General features: G+C 42.3%; 1 protein-coding gene across 1 annotated transcript in view; it reads right to left on the reverse strand.

Moving 5' to 3' along the window:
- The window catches only part of LOC140476809 (regulator of G-protein signaling 22-like), a 133677-nt gene that overhangs the window by 26632 nt on the left and 90535 nt on the right, over nt 1-16510 (reverse strand). The window contains exons 12-13 of the mRNA XM_072569602.1: nt 11178-11264; nt 2564-2739 (exon numbers count right to left, since the gene is read on the reverse strand). Of these exons, the coding sequence (XP_072425703.1) occupies nt 2564-2739; nt 11178-11264 (263 nt within the window). The remainder of the gene's footprint in view (nt 1-2563; nt 2740-11177; nt 11265-16510) is intronic.

Here is a 16510-nt window from a genome sequence, read left to right on the forward strand (position 1 = left end):
CTGAAATAAAAAGAAAGACAAATGTCCATGTTATCAGCATGAGGTACTGTGTCAATGGGAGTGATTTGTCAGCTGTTGTTCTTTGATAGTTTCCCTGCAGACATCAGGAGGTTCAGTAATGTGCCATAATTCTCAGTCTATAAACTAACAAAAGCTTTGCTTCTCAACGACACCCTCCATTTTGTCTGCAAACATCACTGACCTCAACCTACTCATTGGCCTGAGTAGTGTAGTCCCAGGTTTCAATGGAAAATCTGGAGAATGTCCAACCACTGGAGAATGTCCAACCACTTGAGAACAGGCCAGGGAAGATGTGGCCACTGACTCCACAAGTGGAGCTCGGGGGAATAGCTCAATTTGTGATCTGTGGCCATTCAGGTTTAGACTATTGCCAATAAGCTGAACTCTTGCCTAAAAGATCTCTCCCTTGTGGCTTCACAACCATTCACACTGCATCAGCTGAAACCATTGAATAGATTGTAAACAAAACAGAGGTTGCTGGAAAAGCTCAGCAGGTCTGGCAGCAACTGTGAAGAGAAATCAAAGTTAACATTGCAGGTCAGAATGTTTTGAGGAAGGGTCACCAGACCCGAAACTTTAACTTTGATTTATCTTCACAGATGCTGCCAGACCTGCTGAACTTTTTCACTAACCTCTTTTTTTTCTAATTTACACCATTGGCAGTTCTTTCGGTTTTGAACAGATTGTTAACTTCAGTATCGGATTCTAACTTCTTCTTCTGCCATAGGAATCAAAATTCTGGGGGGAGAAACATAGGGTGGAATTTTTCTCAGGCCAGGTGGGAGATGGGCATAAAAACTGATGAAACGATTTTTCCTGTGCAATTATGTTTTCTTCCAACTTGTTACATGTTCATGCACTGATAAAATGCTACATTTTATGTTCAGGGAGTTCTGAAACTTGCCAGGATTCTCATGCAGGAAAGCACTTGGTCCCTGCAACCCAGGGGCATCACCCACTCCCATCTTGGAGATGTCAGAGAAAATGCAAAATATGGTGCCACACTTCAGCGATGCATCTCTATTAGTTCTCTTGAAGATTGCCCAGGAAGGAAGTAAAGTTTTTGACTCTATGAATGAGGTTAAATCGATTGACACACAGAGTCTGGACAATTATGGCTGTGGGGGCCAGTGCCCATAAGCAGTTCAAAAGAACCTGGAATCCAGAGCCTCAAGAGGATGAACAAGTTGCTGCACTTTGCCAGCATATGCACCACTGTCTACTCAATATTTATGTTCCTATGAATGTAAGTTGGCATTTTATAATACCACTGCAGAGGATTGGTACCCAGGACATTGGCTGCCAGACACCTCATCCAATACTTCATGTGCAGTCAATATCTATAAGGTTCACATGTAAAACATAAAAGGAGTTATGCAATTGTTAATGGCCCATCAGGTCAATAAACTTTCATCACGTCTAGGAGAATGTACACATCAAGTAGCTTTTCGCCAAATGATTACACGGGCTAATGACACAGTCACAGAAGATGGCCGTTTGAGTTGCACACCCTTTGACTTCAGTCCCAATTGTCTACCCAGGTCAGCCAGTGTAGTTGACTCACTTGCACAGTCTTGTTCACTCCATCAGAATTCACCACTCCCACTATAAGGGTCTAACCAGAAGCTAGACTGCAGATGGCCAAGACGGCTTATGAATTGAGTTGGAGAGACAGCAACTTGACTTGAAGCATTTGTACAAAGAAATGGTTTGGTTATAAAGAAGCCAAGAAACAGAAGCAGTTTGTACTCCCTCGAGCTTGAAGGAAGAAGTCCACCTGACCAGGCACTCACCACATATAAATATGTGTGTATGTGTGTATATACTTACATACATATATGTTTACATACTTTGGGTTTGTGTTCAGCTCTTTTCTGTTTATTACTAACAAGATTTTTGAACATAATTTCAGCAGGCTGGGATGTTGGTGAAGATTCATGACATGCTAACCCACCTGAAAGATTCTGAGTGTGTGATTGGGTGGCATGGTGGCACAGTGGTTAGCACTGCTGCCTCACAGCGCTAGAGACCCGGGTTCAATTCCCGCCTCAGGTGATTGACTGTGTGGAGTGTTTGCTCCGGTTTCCTCCCACAGTCCAAAAATGTGCAGGTTAGGTAAATTGGCCATGCTAAATTGCCCTTAGTGTTAGGTGTAGGGGAATGGGTCTGGGTGGGTTGCGGGTCGGTGTGGACTTGTTGGGCCGAAGGGCCTGTTTCCACACTGTAAGTAATCTAATCTTAATTGCAAAACTCTAATCCACCAATGATAAACTGAAGATATCCCCATTGCCTAACAAAGTCTCCCCATTCAAACTTCTAAAAGCTCGGAACTGACACAGAAAATTCCACTCACAGTTAACATTAACAGGTCCTCAATTCTGTTTTTCTCTTCCATGATGCTTTCTGACCTGCTGGGTATTTCCAGTATTTATTCATTTTATTTCAGATTTCAAGTTTCGCAGTATTTTTGCTTTGGTAATATTTGGATCTTTTACAATGACCTTCACTGTATTATTTTAAAGAATGGTACCTAGGTACTTACCCTGCTAAATTTTCACGAAGGAATACCTGGAAATTCTCAAGTTCTAAGCGATTACGAATAAGTGCATCCAATGTGTAATTACTGAATTCTTCAGGAACGGTCTGCCAGTAGTTTGAGCCTTTCACATTGTCTGAAGGATGTACTAGACTGATTGAACGGGCAGGAAGAATAAATTGCTAAAAGCAGAGAAAGAAAGAAAATGATATTACAATTAAACTAATAAGTTCAGCTTCCATAACTAAAAGTTGTAATAGTTTCAGTGTGCTCCCATGCAGTAACATAAGTGGCATCCTCCCATACAGGATGCTGTTGTCAGGCCAGACATCTGCCGACCAAAAATATGTTATATGGTGAAACATTTCGATGCTGGTGTAGCTACCGCCCAAGAACTGCAGCCGTTCAAGAAGGCAGTTCCCTACTTTCTTCTCAAAGACAGCTAGGGATTGACAAAAAATGCTGGCACAATCACCGAAACCAACATCCTGTGAGTGAATAGAGGAAAAATAGGTCTCTTGACTTTTGATTGCCCGCACGTAAATATTTTATATCCACTTTGTGAAAATGTTTCATATTTTTAATGGCATCTATTAGATTAACTCTCATCCTTTCTTCAAAAGATTTCTTGATTACTCATCTTTTTCCAATGTGCCTTACAGGTTTCATCTGGCTAAATCTTTTTTGTAGTATCTCCAATAGACCTATAACATATGATAGCAGGATAAATGCTTGAATCAGTGTCAACCACTCCAACGTGTCAGTGCTGGCTGTTGCCAATCAATCAGTTGTGTTGGGTGAGATACATCATCTTTAATCCTGCCACTAGCCTTACAAAATAAACTCTCTCTCAGAGCTCTGTCATGGCAAGTTGTTACTGATGGGATGATTGAGAAAACACATCAAGGATGTCTTCAAAGCTTCTCCAAATATATGCAAAGTTGCCACCAATTCACAGCAATCTCTTACTCAAGACCATTCAAACTGGAGAATCATCTGGGAAGGTACCAACCAACTTGAATATTTCCCACTGACTCAGGTGGGAGCCAACTACAAATAGCAGAAGGAACAGGTGAAAAACCAAGTATCTCATACACCCTCTTCTTCAAATACCACCTGACATACCTGTGACTGGCTGTGCAGATCCAGCATTGGACTGCTTAATCCCTTCAGTACTCATAGCTCTGAAGTGGAAAAAGCCACGTGCAATCTCTCAACTGCCCAATGAGAAAACACAGAAGTTCAAGGACTGACTGGCCTCCTACTGTGCTGTAACAAAAAATTGTTTCTGTGTAATCAGATCATAGATCTGAAACATTAGCTTGGTTTTCTCTACAGATACTGCTGTAGCCTGTTGAGTTTTTCCAGCATCTTCTGTTTCCATTTTAAATGTTCAGTATCTGTGCAATTCTTCTTTTCAGTTTCTCATTGAAGTAGAGTTTGAAACAAGTTTAGTATAAGCCATAGAAGTAGAATTAGACTTTTTGGCCTATCGAGTCTGTTCCATTCTTCAATCATGGCTGTTATGCTTCTCAACCTGTGAACCCCTTACCAACCAAGAACCTATCTATCTCTGTCTTGAATATACTCAATGACTTGACCTCCACAGTTCTCTGTGACAATAAATTCGACAGATTAACCACCTTCTGGCTGAAGAAATTCCTCTTCATCTCAGTTCTAAAAGGTCATCTCTTCACTCCGGGGGTGTTTTCTCAGGTCCTAGTCTCTCCTACTTGACTGTCCATACCTACTCTATCCAGACCTCTCAATATTCTGTAACTTTCAATCAGATTCCCCTCCCTCATTTCTCTAAATTCACTAAATTGAGTGCAGACCCACAGTCTTCAAGCACTTTTCATTTGACAAGCTCTTCATTAGATTAAATTCCCTACAATATAGAAACAGGCCCTTCAGCCCAACAGTTCCACACCGACCCTCCAAAGAGTAACCCACCCAGATCCATTCCTCCACCCTATATACACCCCTGACTAATGGGCCTAACACAATGGGAAACCGGAGCACCCAGAGGAAACCCACGTGACACAGGGAGAATGTGCAAACTCCACACAGACAGTCGCCTGAGGCAGGAATTGAACCCAGGTCCCTGCCGCTGTGAGGCAGCAGTGCTAACCACTGAGCCACTGTGCCACCCAAAGCTGTTTTTACTCATCTTCAAGCCACCGATGTGACTCTAGTCACTCTGTTAGAGGGTGAACCAACCTGGGAAATTACAATCCCTGGAATCATTCTTGCCAACCTCTCCTGGACCTCTTCCAATGCATCCTTAGATACAGGGCCCAAAACTATTCACAATATTCTAAATATGGTCTGACCAGCGTAATTTCTGGACTTTTAGTCTTTCCCTTCGGACCTAAGCCCAGAGTTTTGTTTATCGCATTGATGACATGCTCTGCCACTATTTATGAGCCTAAAGGGTACCCCCAGATCCTTTTCATTCTCTATCCCATTTAGATTAGATTCCCTACAGTATGGAAACAGGCCCTTCGGCCCAACAAGTCCACACCGACCTTCCGAAGAGTAACCCACCCAGACCCATTCCCCACAGACTATGGGCAATTTAGCATGACCAATTCACCTAACCTGCACATCTGTGGGAGGAAACCAGAGCACTTGGAGGAAACCCATGCAGAGAATGTGCAAACTCCACACAGACAGTCACCCGAGGCTGGAATCGAACATGGGATCCTGGTGCTGTGAGGCAGCAGTGCTAACCACTGTACCACCGTGCTGCCCTCAGGCAAATTTTCCCATTTGCAGTTCCAATGATTTGCCCAGTCTAACACACCTTAAGAGTGATTGTTCTCACACAAACATCTACTCGTCATCTCTTTAATTATGTCACAGGGCCATTAGGCAATTATCTTGGGGAATTGTCCAAGTGCAGAGGCAGATGGCTGTGAACTTTGGGTTTTCATGCTTCTGGCACCATATTTAAAGCCCAGATGGACTTCACTTCACTGTAACATAATTGCCCTCACACCGTGAGTTGAGTTATTAGTTGACAGTTATTACACAACACAGGAGTAGGTCAAGAAGAAAGACAAGCAAGTTCCCCCTTTCATAGACGAGTGTTAGTGAATGGATGGTGGAGGGGAGAAACCTCCTTTCTCCAGACCAACTTGCACAGAAACTATGCCAGCAGACATGGTCAGCCTGGACATAGATTTACAGTCTGGGTCAGTGTCGTGTCCCAGGTGAAAAGTAACACGCGGAACTGAAGAAAGAAGGTCAATGATCTTCTGTGTGCTGCAAAGTTAAGTGTCACCAACTCTCTGCTATGTCACATTGACACAGCCAGCACTCACTCTAAATCTGCCACATCTCAACAGGGCTCATTGATTTCAAGTTTCAGTATTGCATGCAACGTGTCTATTCAATGGCTCTCACTCAAAGTCCTTTCAAAGTACTATCCCTTCTTGACCTCCAAGCTTCCTACTCACTCACAGGAGACACTTTAGCACCTCTTCTGCTCCTGCACAAACTGCTCCTGTGTCTATTTCTGTCACACTCAATTGCTTCCTGTTTTCCATGCTCATTTTCAGGAGAAGGGGACCCATAACCAGGCCCAGAGATCAAAGACAATGAGGGGCATCAGACGCCATTCTCCTTACAAAGAAAAATTCCTCAATTTGGCCAGAGAACCTCACTTATGTAAGGAAGGACAGAGCTCAGTAGGCAACCAATCCAGTAAGTTTCATTTTGCTGAGTTGCACTGCTCTCCAATTGCCACCAGTGTTTACTTATTCTTAATCTTCCAAAGCTTTTACGTACCTTCTCCAATCATTTCCTTCTCTTCTCTAATGAGGGCAATAATGGCATCCAACAAGCATCTATGAAGAGGCCAGCTTCAGAGACTTCACTGTGCTGGGTAATCATTCCAGATCACACTCACATCTCTGACATGTTTCTATTGCTGGTTGAACAATAAAGGCCCCAAGTCTCTGACACAGGAAGGCCAGTCAGCCAGGTATCAGGTTTCTCCCCAGCCACAGGCAGATGAGTCTGTTTTTGGCCATTAATGACCATCAAGCCAGAGCACTGGACCACAGGAACAGCAGGCAGATTTGCCCAAGGCACTCAGCCAGTTGGATTAAAGGATGATGGAATCCACCTAAAGGCTGTGGCATGCATTTATCTGGCTGCCTCCACTGGCCAGCTTGGTGTCCAACTTGGTTAGCCAAGCCCAGCAAATTCACTTTCAGGCAGATATTTTTCTGGCCATAGGAGGCTCAGCATCAACGACGAGGCGACAGGATCAAGGGAGGTTAGCTTCGCTTTAGGTGGGACCAGCAGATATCCATAGAGAGGAAAGCCAACAAACAGGCTGCCCCCCCCCCCTCACAAGCTTCTGCTCAGGCTCAGATCCACTACTTTCCTCCTGTCTAAGATCTCAAGGCCTGCAGCCGAGAAGGGGTAGCCTGCATCTGGACAGCACACTTTCAACAGGAAAAGCACCAGGAGATGGTCACACAGGTCTTTCAGGCCACCAGAGCCAACCACAGAACTGTGTCCCCTCCACCCCAGCTGCAAAGGTCAGGGCTGGACATAGACAGCGCGATAGGGAGAGGGAGAGGAAAACATGCTGATGGCATGGGTGAAATGTCACTGGAAATTACCCTTTACTCTTGTAAACATATGCATAATCCCACTGTGCATTTCACTGGCACACCTGGTTAAGTCACACCATGTGAGACAGGAGAGGTTTCTGTGATACCCTAAGGATGAAATGAGTTGAAATTTCTAAGCATTGCCCATCTCTTTCAAATGAATAGAAAATAGGAGGAGGAATAGGCCATTCAGCCCCTCAAACCTGCTTAGCCACTCAGTGTGATCATGGCTACTTATCCAACTCAATACCTGCTTTCTCACCATACCCATTGATCTCTTTGGCCTAAAGAGCGCTCTTTAATGACTCTTTTGATAATTGATAGTGTCAGATGTCATAGATTCTGGAACCTTGGCATTGAGGACTGCATTTCGAAGAGGACGACAATGAGATTAAACACCACCAACAGAGAATTTGCTTGGGTCTGATATGCCTGCATCATTCTACATTGCATCCATTTATGTGTGACAGTACACAATCTGTGATGATTCCACAGATATTGGGAACGCAAGGTTCATTCTTTGCATTGGCTTTTCAATAGACTGAGTTGTAATTCAAGGCTGCGAGAAGTACAATGGCCAGTCCTCACTGTCACTCTCCCTCATAGCACAGTGGTGTTCTGAGAAAAACAGCTTAAAATACAACCTCTCACAAATTCAACACAGTCTTAAAGGATGCTCAAGCAGTTAAGGCCAACTAATTTATTGACACAAACTCTGAAACATGAAAGGTTCGTGACAAAGGAGGGAGAAAGGAGATTCCTTTGGTTCCCTCTTGACTTGCTGACAGAAGGAAAAACCTTTTGACCCAGCGAGTGGTTACAATTCCTGAAAGTGTGGTGGAGGCAGGTTCAATTAGAATATGCAAGAGACCAATGAATTATTGGAAAACAGTGAGGGAGTAGCAAAAGATAAATTGCTATTTCTGAGAATCAGCTCAGATGTGATGGAGCCAATGGCCTCCCTATCTGCTGCAAACATTCTATGATACTATAATTCAGTAGTGGACTGCACATTCTTGGTGAGAGCCAAGTAAAACTTTGTTTGCCCTTATTTGGATACTATTCTAATTAACTTTTTCACAGAATGCTTAATCCAAGTGGGTGGTATCCACCTCTGTCAATTTTGCGCGATTACCATCAAAAAATATAATGTAGGATGTCATCTACAAACAATATGGACCTATCTACATCAATGGGTGGAATTCACATACTGAAATAACAACTACAAAAATCAATTGGAAGAAAAGTTGTTCGTTGCAATGGTTTTTAATGCACATTATGTATGCGATTTCATAAAAGAAGTTGCAAACTGGGCTCTTTCGAAAAAGGTGCTGCATATTCGTTATGAAATGTGTGATTCAGGATCTCCATTCACCTGATCACTTTTCACAAAAGACAGAGGGAGAAGAGTGCACCAAGGGGTTCAGAATTATAGGGAAACAGAGTAATCCAGAAAAAAATCAGACAATAAATGTATGGGTATGCCAGGAGGTAGAGGTGTTGGGTCCTCTACTGTTTGTCATTTATATAAATGATTTGAATGTGAGCATAAGAAGTACTGTTAGTAAGTTTGCAGATGGCACCAAAATTGGAGGTGTAGTGGACAGCGAAGAGGGTTACCTCAGATTACAACAGGATCTGGACCAGATGGGCCAATGGGCTGAGAAGTGTCAGATGGAGTTTAATTCAGATAAATGCGAGGTCCTGCGTTTTGGGAAAGCAAATCTTAGCAGGACTTATACACTTAATGGTAAGGTCCTAGGGAGTGTTGCTGAAAAAGAGACCTTAGAGTGCAGGATCATAGCTCCTTGAAAGTGGAGTCACAGGTTGATAGGACAGTGAAGAAGGCATTTGGTATGCTTTCCTTTATTGGTCAGAGTATTGAGTACAGGAGTTGGGAGGCCATGTTGAGGCTGTACAGGACATTGGTTAGGCCACTGTTGGAACATTGTGTGCAATTGTGGTCTCCTTCCTATTGGAAAGATGTTGTGAAACTTGAAAGGGTTCAGAAAAGATTTACAAGGATGTTGCCAGGGTTGGAGGATTTGAGCTATGGGGAGAGGCTGAACAGACTGGGGCTGTTTTCCCTGGAGCATCGGAGGGCTGAGAGGTGACCTTATAGAGGTTTACAAAATTATGAGGGGCATGGATAGGGTAAATAGGCAAAGTCTTTTCCCTGGGGTTGGGGAGTCCAAAACTAGAGGGCATAGGTTTAGGGTGAGAGGGGAAAGATATAAAAGAGACCTAAGGCGCAACTTTTTCACACAGAGGGTGGTACGTGTATGGAATGAGCTGCCAGAGGATGTGGTGGAAGCTGGTACAATTGCAACATTTAAGAGGCATTTGGATGGGTATATGAATAGGAAGGGTTTGGTGGGATATGGGCTGGGTGCTGGCAGGTGGGACTAGATTGTGTTGGGATATCTGGTTGGCATGGACGGGTTGGACCAAAGGGTCTGTTTCCATGCTGTACATCTCTATGACTCTATAACTTTAGGTAAGACAGCTGGACAACTGAGTTTAGGAAACATATTTATTCTGAAGTTTGAAGTATTAATGAGTTTAGTTTGCATTTTGTTTCAGGCATCGTAAAGAGAGAGACCAGATAAAGGAAAACACATCTAGAGACTATACAGAAATTTGTGGAAGAAATCTGGATGCAGCTGTCCCAGTCTGAGCAAGCAGTGTAGGATGGAGATAGTGGTAATTCTTCCTGAGGTGTCAGTGTTTGTGAATATATTGTTTGGATTAAAGCAGTAATATGAAAGTAAATCCTTTCCTGTTGTCTGCATGAAATCTTTTCGATCTCTTGTCTTGTCCAGTGCGTGTACTTCTAGTTTATTTTTTGTTTTAATAGTTCACTGTCAGCCTTGGATGAAAGCATTCTAGAACTGACCTCCACAGTTAAGAGAACAAACTTGGTTTATCAAGCCAAGTTTCAGTCTGGGATCTGACCTGTCCCAGGTGACTAACTCTGGGAGGGAAAAAAAATAAGAATACATTATGGAGGAGGGCTAAGTTTGCTGATGAAATCATAGAAGTCGGAGATGAGGTGGGATGGGGATGGTGGGAGGCAAAATATAATACGATAATGGGAACTCAGGCCTGGGCTTCTGCTGTTGCTTTGAACCCAACTGCTCACTTCCCTTGGCCCAAGTTGTGACTGAGATTTGCCCATCATACGTGCGGTAATCCCAAATACCCACTGCATGTTCCTAAGCCCAACCACCCACCTCCGTATATCTAATAACTCTCAACAAGACTAGCATGTGCAAACTTGTGGCAGCACATACAAGAACAGAACACTGCTCATAGGCAGAACTGGGGAGGCCTAGTTATATTATTGTGGACTGTTAATCCAAAGTTCCAGGTAATGTTTTGGGGATCCAGGGTTGAATTCTGCCATGGCAGATGGTGGAATTTGAATTCAATTAAAAAAACCTGGAATTGAGAGTCTACTTTTGACCATGAATCCATTGTTGATTGTTGGAAATAAAACCATCTGGCTCACTAATGTCCTTCAGGGAAAGAAACTACTATCCTTACTTGGTCTGGCCTACATGTGACTCCAAATCCATAGCAACACCATTAACTCTTAACTGCCCTCTGTGCAATTAAGGATGGGCAGTAAATGCTGGCTTAGCCAGTATCACCCTCATCCCATGAATGAATTTAAAAAACACAGCATACAGGCAAAAGAATTCTGGGACAAATGGTGTCTTGGAAGGTCAGGGCCCATTATGCAGGATGCAAAACTAAATTCCACAGGACAGTCCGAGAAAAAGTCCTAAACTGTTGGTCACTCTTAAACTGGCAGTTAAATTACATGTAAATTCAAAGCAGATAATTTTATGAATGGGCGAGCACCATTAAAACAACTCAATGCAGTGAGCTTGGATTAAATAAAAGAGAATAGCAAATAATTATTTCTTTAATTTTGTGCATCAGTAGAGGAATCTAACTTTTACTTTTGGAGGAAAAGAATTAATTACTTCATTAGGAAACAAGTTTTTCTGTAGTTCCTCAAGTTTCTCGTAGTACATTGAATCCAAGCGTCGAGTCTCCTTTATCACCTCCACCTAGAAATAAAAAATATTCAAAAAGTGTCAGTGAACAACAATGACAGTAGTCCTGGTGGAACAAAGTCCAGTCATAGCACAATTTTTACTTAAAGCAAAATACAGTCCCACAGAGGAAGACAGGAGAGAAATTATGCAGCAGGATCACTCGTACATATTTTTTGAATAATGTCTCTTAAACACAAATGTTCAATGTACCTGACTGCCATTTCTCCATGCAAAATTTTTAGGCAGTTGTTAAGCAGTTAAAGTTAAAATAAAGACGAAATTAGCTTATCAGGAGTGAAAATAGTGCAAGAGAAACGTGCTGCTTGAATGAGAAATTTCTGTACTCTGCACCATGATTGCAAAACATCAGCCTTAACACAAAAAGAAAATTTCAAGATATTTGTATTTAAAAGTTTTTTGGGGGTTGGAATACTGTGGTCAGTGACTTCTTTTTCAGCATTCCTCTATTTAGAACCCTATATGACAAACACTGTGACCCTTTGAATATGCCAATAAATAGTGGGCTGCTTAGAAAAGACTGAACCACACATATTCATCTGCTGATCTAGCAATTAGAGACCAGTTAATTCTTAATAGATTGCATATCTATCCCATCATTCAGGAAAGTAGTTCACAGAAATACAGTTTAAAAAAGAAAGTATGAAAATATATAAGTCCAATATTACACAAAATGTTATGTACCAGATCAAATCTCCTGTAAACATTTTAAGGTTGGGAATCCCAGAGTGGGACACTCTCAGCGGCATGACATAACAGCAGAAAAGGAAAAGTTGGACTCTCTTTAAGCTTTAATATTTTTATTTTCAGTTAATGTGAATGGCATCTATGTATGGCGATGGCACACACTTTTCACTGTATTTTGTATTGAACACACATGACACGAAAGAATATTCTATTCGAAGGAGATAGCCTGGACCCTAACAAGTAGGTGAGACCAGGGAAATCCAGTGGATGTTATCTATCTAGACTCCCAAAAGGCCTTCGATAAGGTGCCTCAAGGGAAGGTGCTGAGTAAGGTGAGGGCCTATGGTGTTCAAGGTAAGCTACTGGTATGGATTGAGGATTGGCTGAGAGAGAAGGCAGAGAATTGGGATAAAAAGTTCTTTATTGAAATGGCAGCTAGTGACAAGTGATGTCCCACAGGATTCAGTGTTGGGGCCGCAGCTGTTCACTTTATATATTATGATCTGGATGGAGGGACTGGGGGCATTCTAGTGAAGTTCGCCGATGATATGAAGTTAAGCAGACAGGCAGGTAGTTCTGAGGAGGTGGGGAGGCTGCAGAAAGATTTTGACAGTTTACAAGAGTGGTCCAAGAAATGGCTGATGAAATTCAATGCGAGCAAACGCGAGGTTTTGCACTTTGGACAAAAGAATACAGGGACAGACTATTTTCTAAATGGTGAGAAAATTCCGAAAGCAAAAGGACAAAGGGATCTGGGAGTGCTAGTACAGGATTCTCTAAAGGTGGACTTGCAGGTTGAGTCCGTGGTTAGGAAAGCAAATGCAATGTTGTAATTTATCTCAAGAGGGTTGGAATGTAAAAGCAGTAATGTGCTACAGAGAATTTATAAAGCTCTGGTTAGGCCCCATTTAGAATACTTTGGGCCTCACACCTCAGGAAGGAAATACTGGCACTGGAGCGCGTCCAGCGGAGATTCATATGGATGATCCCTGGAATGGTAGGCCTAACATGATAAACAGCTGAGGATCCTCGGATTTTATTCATTAGAGTTTAGAAGTTTGGGGGAGATCTAATAGAAACTTACAAGATAATGCATGGCTTAAAAGGGTGGACGCTGGGAATTTGTTTCCGTCAGGCAGGGATACTAGGACCCATGGGCACAGCCTTAGAATTAGAGGGGGTCAATTTAAAGTGGAAATGAGGAAACATTTCTTCAGCCAGAGAGTGGTGGGCCTGCGGAATTCATTGCCACAGAGCGCAGTGGAGGCCCGACGTTAAATGTCTTCAAGGCAGAGATTGATAAATTCTTAATCTCACAAGGAATTAAGAACTATGGGGAGAATGCGGGTAAGTGGTTCTGAAATGCTCATCAGCCATGATTGAATGGCGGAGTGGACTTGATGGGCCAAATGGCCTTACTTCCACTTCTATGTCTTATGGTCTAACTTTTATCTTATTTAAAGACAAGTATAAGGTTGTGTTCCAGATGGGCGCCACGGTGGCACAGTGGTTAGCACTGCTGCCTCACAGCACCGGAGACCCAGGTTCAATTCCCATCTCAGGCAACTCTCTGTGTGGAGTTTGCACATTCTCCCTGTGTCTGCATGGGTTTCCTCCGGGTGCTCTGGTTTCCTCCCACAATCCAAAAATGTGCAGGTTAGGTGAATTGGCTATGCTAAATTGCCCGTAGTGTTAGGTGATGGGGTAAATGTAGGGGAATGGGTCTGGGTGGGTTGCGCTTCGGCGGGTTGGTGTTGGGCTGAAGGGCCTGTTTCCACACTGTAAGTAATCTAATCTAATTCAGTTGGTTACACTGCTCCGCTTTAGGCAAACCACACCTTATTCTTACCTTATAGTTAAAATACAAACAAAGGAAAGAGGAATTGATACAACTTTAACTCTATTGGAAAATTTAAACTTAAATAATAGATTATTTAACTAGCAATTGTTCCAATATAGTAACATCCCAAAAAACACACCCTTGGCAAAGGCAAAGTCAATAAAACAGATTGTCTCACATGCAATTTTGGCAGCAGATAGAGATCCCAAGCATGATGGTACATCTCTATGACTCTATGACACTATAAATATGGCTTTAAGAGGTGTATTTGTCCTGGCTTCTTTTGATGATGAGAGTTGAGACAGTGGTGCGAAGCTGCCTGCTCCAAAGCCAATAAAGTAAAAGGCTTGTGAGGCCTTGGGTTTTCTTTTTTAAAGAGTTGGAACAATAGAAGCTGCCTGAATGGGTGGGGTCAAGTTCCTGCAGAATCAGAATTTTAGTTTAGCTTTCAATAGCAAGATCTGCAGTCTTGAAGCTGGATGTGCAGGCTCTTCTTTCTCACTCTGTTAAAGTTGGGTTTGTCTTTCTGCTGCTGGAATTGCATGTGAGATCATCTGTTTTACTGACCTTACCTTTGCCAAGGGTGTGTTTATGGGATGTTGCTATATTGGAACAATTAATAGTAGTAGTATATGTATCTACTATTTTGTTAAGCATTTCAATAGAGTTACAGTTTAGCCAATTCTTTTATTTTCTTCATATTTTGTCTGCATTTTAGTTTGCTTAATGTCAAGTAGTTTGACGAATTGAATTGCATCTGGAATGCAAGGCCTTACACTTACCTTTAAAGTAAAAAAAGTTAGGGGCTAGACTATCTTCTAGACTATATTTTGAGGGGATTTGGTTTGGTCCATAACAAATTAGGGCTTTTTGTCAGGATTGACATCTCTAATTCCGGATTTGGTTAAGGTTATTGGACTCAAAAGCAGTGAGTGGTCAGTGCTGATGTTTCTCATTTTGTGTGTTGCATTTGATTGGTTTAAACGGGGCGTGCCTTATGTAATAATGGCTCTTTCTGTTGCTAGGAGTTTCTGAAGGGGGGGCGGAGGAAGTCATTTTGGGTGTTTTACAGAAAGCGAGCAAGGCAAAGCTTTCAGAATTGGCAAATAAGTTGAAGCTGGAGTTGCCTGTGTCTGTGATGAAAGGGGAAATAACTGCAGCAATAACTCTACATTTACAATTGCCAATACTGTAATCAGAATAATTGAAAATTGCTAAAATTCAATTACAAATGAATTAAATGCAATGGCAAGGGAAAAAGAAAAAGAAAGAATAAGCGAGCACAACAAAAAGGAAGAGAAAAGGTAATGAAACATTTTGAATTACAATTAAAAACAGAGGAAAGATAAGAAAAATAAAAGAATGCTACCTAGCAGAAGAAAGGAAGAAACAGAGTTTTTGAACTTTGGAGGTTGGAACTGAAAACTCAAAGCAGTCTTCAAATGGCGGACGTAGAGGTGAAAGGTGATGATGAGGACAGTGAAGGTGAGCAACCGCATCATAGCCAAAGTGAGGATCTGTTTAAACATGTCCAAGCATGATCTAAGTTCAACAATATAGATGTAGAAGCCTTCTTTATTTCATTTCAGAAAGAAGCTGAACAAATGAAATGGCCGGGGACCATGTGGATATTGTTGATCCAAACAAAGTTGATAGGTAGAGCTAGTGAGTATTTGCATCACTATCAAAGGAGGTATCTTGGGGGTATGATGAGATGCAAAGTGCCATCTTAAGTGCATATGAGTCAGGGCCAGAAGCTGATCGACAACATTTTAGGATTCAAAAAAGAGAACTTGGTCAAACGTACAAAGAGTTTGAAAAGATCAAACAAAGTTACTGATAGGTGGATAAGGGCACTAAAAATAGATCAAATATTTGATGCTCTTAGACAACAATTATTTTGGAGATGTTCAAAAATCCACATCCACAAGAACTCATGTGGAAGAGCAAAGGTAGCCTTCTGGTATTATTCCTAGACTATTAGAACATAGAACATAGAAGAATACAGCGCAGTACAGGCCCTTCGGCCCTCGATGTTGCGCTGATCAAAGCCTACCTAACCTACACTAACACACTATCCTCCATATACCTATCCAATGCCCGCTTAAATACCCATAAAGAGGGAGAGTCCACTACTGCTACTGGCAGGGCATTCCATGAACTTACAACTCGCTGAGTGAAGAACCTACCCCTAACATCAGTGCTATATCTACCCCCCCTTAATTTAAAGCTATGCCCCCTTGTAATAGCTGACTCCATACGTGGAAAAAGGTTCTCACTGTCAACCCTATCTAACCCCCTAATCATCTTGTACACCTCTATCAAGTCACCCCTAAACCTTCTTTTCTCCAATGAAAACAACCCCAAGTGCCTCAGCCTTTCCTCATAGGATCTTCCTACCATACCAGGCAACATCCTGGTAAACTTCCTCTGCACCCGTTCCAGTGCCTCCACATCCTTCCTATAGTATGGCGACCAAAACTGCACACAATATTCCAGATGCAGCTGCACCAGAGTCTTATACAACTGCAGCATGACCTCAGGACTCCGGAACTCAATTCCTCTACCAATAAAAGCCAGTACGCCATATGCCTTCTTCACTGCACTATTTACCTGGGTGGCAACTTTCAGAGATCTGTGTACATGGACACCAAGATCCCTCTGCTCTTCCACACTACCAAGTATCTGACCATTAGCCCAGTACCCCATCTTT

Source organism: Chiloscyllium punctatum, chromosome 5 (assembly GCF_047496795.1).
Source record: "Chiloscyllium punctatum isolate Juve2018m chromosome 5, sChiPun1.3, whole genome shotgun sequence".
Taxonomy (NCBI): Eukaryota; Metazoa; Chordata; class Chondrichthyes; order Orectolobiformes; family Hemiscylliidae; genus Chiloscyllium; species Chiloscyllium punctatum.